This window comes from Anneissia japonica, unplaced genomic scaffold (genome assembly GCF_011630105.1).
Source record: "Anneissia japonica isolate Jap-2015-1 unplaced genomic scaffold, ASM1163010v1 scaffold288123_len70798_cov158, whole genome shotgun sequence".
In the NCBI taxonomy this organism is placed as follows: domain Eukaryota; kingdom Metazoa; phylum Echinodermata; class Crinoidea; order Comatulida; family Comatulidae; genus Anneissia; species Anneissia japonica.
In genome coordinates this window covers 2,876-8,133 of record NW_022682592.1, presented here as the reverse complement: position 1 = coordinate 8,133, position 5,258 = coordinate 2,876, and the positions used below count along the sequence as shown (strand labels likewise).

General features: G+C 34.2%; 3 protein-coding genes across 3 annotated transcripts; 1 reads left to right on the top strand and 2 right to left on the bottom strand.

Moving 5' to 3' along the window:
• Positions 1-162: 162 nt before the first annotated feature.
• Positions 163-2,087, top strand: LOC117106630 (P2X purinoceptor 7-like). Its single transcript, XM_033248059.1, has 3 exons — positions 163-618; positions 1,057-1,287; positions 1,735-2,087. Exons 1-3 carry the CDS (start codon positions 416-418, stop codon positions 1,907-1,909), a joined length of 609 nt encoding a protein of 202 aa, XP_033103950.1. The 5' UTR covers positions 163-415; the 3' UTR covers positions 1,910-2,087.
• Positions 2,088-2,116: 29 nt separating this feature from the next.
• LOC117106715 lies at positions 2,117-3,547 on the bottom strand. The gene is made up of 4 exons (XM_033248166.1): positions 3,532-3,547; positions 3,145-3,316; positions 2,845-2,993; positions 2,117-2,748 (listed from the first exon to the last, which is right to left on the bottom strand). Exons 2-4 carry the CDS (start codon positions 3,177-3,179, stop codon positions 2,570-2,572), a joined length of 363 nt encoding a protein of 120 aa, XP_033104057.1. The 5' UTR covers positions 3,180-3,316; positions 3,532-3,547; the 3' UTR covers positions 2,117-2,569.
• A 24-nt stretch (positions 3,548-3,571) lies between these two features.
• On the bottom strand, positions 3,572-5,242 carry LOC117106294. The gene is made up of 3 exons (XM_033247693.1): positions 4,996-5,242; positions 4,703-4,889; positions 3,572-3,702 (listed from the first exon to the last, which is right to left on the bottom strand). Exons 1-3 carry the CDS (start codon positions 5,170-5,172, stop codon positions 3,572-3,574), a joined length of 495 nt encoding a protein of 164 aa, XP_033103584.1. The 5' UTR covers positions 5,173-5,242.
• Between the last annotated feature and the right edge of the window lie 16 nt (positions 5,243-5,258).

The following is a 5,258-nucleotide window of genomic DNA, read 5'->3' as shown; positions in this document are numbered from 1 at the left end:
CGATTTAAATAAAATCAAATCATTCTTTATTCATCACTCAAAATGGGTTGAATTTTACAAAAGTAAAGGGTTCAAGCAGAAAAATCTAAACAATCAACATTTAAACATTTTTCAACAGATAGACCCACATCACAATAACAGCAAAAGGAAACAGGTTTAAAGACCGTCTGACAAGCTGAACTATAATGATTTATATCATAAGAAAATGATGAAGTACATACTAATGATTAATAAATCGCACTTGAAGACCTTAAATGAACTATCTTGCTCATTAAAAACAACTTTAAAAAATGCTCAATTTTTCGATTTTGCCAAATCTTAAAAATCGCCAAGGTCAAGTTAATACGTCATCACGCCCCCAAGACGTTGCCATTCACAAACCTCTTGCTCTCATGCAACGAATGCAATCAACGCGATGGCGGAGGGAAATTCAGATAGTGAATTAAGTTTAAATTTAGACTGGTCTTCGTCGTCGTTCGAAGAGGATGTAAATGAAAACGAAGAGGATAACGTTGGTACAAACGCTTATTTATTTGAACCAGAATATAGAGAAGAAGCAGCTACAAATACAGACGAAGACATTGGCGTAGGCATTCGTAGGCTTTTGAATACCGAGTGGTAAGAAATTGGTGCGAAGTGCCTATCCTAGGCCCACCCCCTGTTTTTAGTAGGGGAGGCGTTCCCTCTCTCTTGATGTACTACATCTCGGCGTAGGCCCCATAGGCATAACTTGATTTCTACCTTTACGATAATGCATGTTTATTTTAACATAAGCCTAATTTTTTTCGACCTTTATCACCCATCCTAGTGTACACGTATTTAGGGAGGTTTGGCCTAGGCTAGGCCTACCTAATTAATAATAATAATAATAGAGTAGGCCTAGGCCTATGCCTATACAGGCTGGGGTAGGGGTAGGCCTACGGTTAGACATTTAAAAGTACATCTGTAGGCCGCCTAGCCTAGGGTCCTTGATTGACTAGTTCGCACCGATGTTTGTGTTTTAACATGTAGCCTAGGGCTGCCCTACTCAGCACTAAATAAACGGATTTTTTGCAGGTGTTTGTGCACAAGGTGTGGCATAATGCCTACAATGAAAGAGTCAAAATGCTGCATGGAATATAAACAGATGCAAGACAAGATGGTCCGTGCTGGTATGCAAGGTGGATGTATAACATCTCATCCTGGATTTGAACATGTTTGTTTAAATGAATGGGTGTTACAGCTTACCTACTTATCGTATCGGCAGCAGTATGGGGTGCGAGACGTGTTACCACATTCAAGAGAAGAGTAAGTAATTTTGATTAACCTTTAATAAAATTTACTAATGTGCTAGGCCAAATAAAACTACTTTAATTTCACATCCCCGTCTCATGAAAAAATTTATTATTTGCTATTTAAAAAAAAAAAGTAATTTTTCCATGGACAATAAGAACAATTATTATCTGAAAGAATGATGTCAATCCTAAGAAGGGGTGTGAACATATTATGGTAGAAATACATTACAAAGATTCATTTTACTTCTTTTAGTAGCAAATACCCACACCAAAAAATAATTTCTATTTCTGTCACGTGAAACAAACAATTAATTTTATTTGGTCTTACGTGTATTAAAACAAGTTTCAAAAAAGTTTATGCTGTTGCATACTGAAAGGTAGGATGATTGGGGAAAAGTTATTGGTATAATATGTAAATGTATATTATTACTGTATTTATATCTGATATTTACTTTCACAGGCAATACAGACACATTGCATACAGAAATCTGGTCCGCTTCTGCTATGGCTATTTAGGCAGACTCAATAGAGTTACTCTACCAGCCTGTGCTGTGCTTAAGATACGCAAGGCATTTCCAAACCCAGAAGAAGAGGGTTACACAGGATTCAAATTAGGAAAGTTAGAAGAAATATAATTATAAATTTTATAGTGTAAATTTCCACTGATGAATATAACCGAGCAGCGGGTAAATAAACTTAATTTCTTACTACTTGGTATTCAAAGCATATGACGGTCTGCGCAATGTCTTCGTCCGTATTTGTAGCTGCTCCTGCTTCTCTAAATTCATTTTGAGGATCATCTTCAAATGGTATAAAATGGTAGTCTCTAAAATTTAACTTAATTTGCTTCTTATCGGTAATCTTTCCCATCAGCCTAACAGAACAAAACTCCTGTAGTTCATTATAATTACTGTAGTGGGTATGCTATGTGCTTGTTTGTAAACTTGACATTTTGGTAAAATTAATGAATAATTGGCACACTGCCCTAATTCAACTTTTATTATTTATTTATTATTAAATTTTATTTAATAATATAATATTATTTTATCTGGTATTCATGGCTTAAAATTTGATTCTAAACATATTTTGGCCTCTTTCCACACACTTATTCTGTAACATATTATTATTCTTATTTCTTTTTACTATTAAGTATTTTCTTTGTACAGTAATATGTATGTGTATGTGTGTGAATAAATTAAATGAAAAAAAAAACCAAAACAAACACAGACTATATAATTGCTTCTCTTTTGTTAAATAATGGCTCTGAAAAGAGCCTTTTGGTTTGAGTGTCTTGTTTATGTGAGACTGGTAAATCTTGACAGATGTTTAGCTATTGCTACATCTTTCTCTGGTCTGCTAAAGGCTGAACAAACAGGTGGTGGTGGAGAACTGAGTTGTGGAATGGAGAGTTGTAGGTTTTTCTTCCCACTGCTACACAACTGGATTGCCTCTGCTATTAGTTCATCAACATAATCTGTAAACAAACGTTTTGGAGTTTAAATTGTATTGAAAGATCACATGACTTAACTACATTTTCATAAGCAACTAAAAATTTTCAAGTTAAGCTTACCATAAGTAGCCTCAGTCAACACTTTTTGCAATGTATATCCACCACTTTTAGCTCTTGGATAAACTACGGAGTATCTGTCATTTCCTTTTCCATCTTTTAAAGCAATTCTGCCTGCATTTTCATTATAATGCAACGCTGCTATTATCACCCTAAAAATAAAATGACATAAGTTTGACAAGTTGGTACTCAAGGTTGATGATTGCAAAGTGTATGTTTAACTCTGTCCACAGTATAATATTTTATGCAACAAATTTTTCTTGCACATACAATTTGATAGTGTAGATGGAGCTTAACTCTTACCTGGTAAACATGCCATTGTAGGAATACACCAGCATTTTGGGAGCAAAGTGAATTATAGTCCCATGGAATGCCTCTACACCCGATGTCTGCCGATGTGGACTAAGCTTTTGTATGTCCTTTAGAAAGTGACGTTTTTCTAGAAGATCGGACAATTTTTCGCATGCCTTTGACCCTGTCATATGGCAAAATAAAAAAAAAAGATTAATATAACATTTAAACTGTAAAAAGCATTACTAAAATTTTATCTTTACATTTATTTTTTGTGATGTTATATGATGTTGATAATACTGTAATAAAATATGATATAAAAATAAAATTCCGACTACGGTAAGCATGTACAGTACTGTAATTTTAAAAAATGAAGATTTTTTAATAAATATTTTATACCTGGTTTTAGCCATTTCTTCCTCGGAGGAAAGCCTGTCTCTTATACACATCTATCTCCACTAGGTGTGGACGAAGCTACCCAATAAACATGGTTGTTAATACTTCTTGCCCACTCCTGCACCACTTCACAATCCTTTTCTTTCCCGATGGCTCTTACTCTTTTTCCAAGGCCTGAACAAATAGTTTAAAAGAATGATAAATGCTAATGTTATTGCTAAACATAATATTCAAAAGCCAACCAAGAGCACTTTATTTGATTCACTTATACTAATATAGGAGGGTTAAATGAATAAAAATAATTGTAAAATAATAATTGGAGTGGAATAAAGAAGATGATGATAAACTTTTCTAAAAAATTATAGGCCTGTAGGAACAGTATAAAAAATATGAAAAACAAATTGAAAATAATATATTTTAATCACATTAATGCATAAAATAGTTACTATTTTACTGTATGGTTTGTTTTTTTGCAATAAAAGAAATTGAGGAAGTTTACTTCAATAGTTGATCCCTGAATATTTGTTTACTACATACACAGGGGAGGAACACAACAATAAATTGTAACAATGTTATAATTGTTAAAGCGCGCGCGAAATGATACACAGCGTGCAACAGTTCAAGTTCATTCAGTGCAGAGACATGGTTGATACAGCATGCATGACAGTTTAGTACAAAACTTTACATACAGTTTCATTTATGAAAGGAAGCTTTGGATTTATTTTTACATTGAAGGATTCATTGATGTGCTTGATATTGAATTTGAAAGAAGTATGCTTAACACTGTTTAACAATTGAAGGATGCTTATACTTTTGATAATTAACCTGGCCTAGGATAGATACAAGTGTAGGTAAAAAGAGGCTAGCTTAGTATAGTAGGATAGATGAATACAGCACCAGGCCTCAAAAGGTAAGCAGTCACACCTTTTTTTTTATCTAGCTAACATAGGCTAGGCCTAGACCTTATTTTTGTATATTTGTAGCAATATGCCTATACCTAACTACAGAACAATTGCATATTAACTGAGATAGAAACAACCCCACAAAAGCCTATAAATAACAATATTTATTACCTGTAAGGGCAGCCTAGGGCCTGGTCATGCCTATAATTATTAAATAGCTATATAGGCCAAATTATAAATGTAATTAGAGCAAACAAGTAGAGATGCTTTACTTTTAGCAACATGCCACACATCATAATAATGTTGAATGTCTTTTAGGTTCTCTCTGATCCATTTGGCAACCTGTGCATGCCTGTCAGTCACAAGAGCTTGGATTTTTAGTTGCTCCATTCCAATTGCAGCCACTCCCAACTTAAGTCCTTCTAGTTCCATATGATAGCTGCCACCTACCACATTTTTCTGGTAACAAACAAAAAAACAAAAAAACATAGGGCTAGGCCTAGTAAAGCTGAATGATAATCAAAGTGTAGTTAATCAAATAATATGACTGTTGATATATCATTACCTGTACAAGTTGTATGTCAATCACTTTGTTTCTGTTGAGATCCATGAGAGTGTATGACCCATATTTTGCACAATGGCCTACGCTATCAGCTCTTGCATCACCACCTAGAACAACTGGAGCCCCAAGTGTTCTTATTTCGTCCATTATGTTTTGCCTTTTCCTTTTCCACACCTGCATTGTGGCTGGCTGTAAATACTGTTGTTGGTGTCGATAAAATGTTCTTTCAGTAATAACGCACACATTAATATGCGAAAGAGCATTCA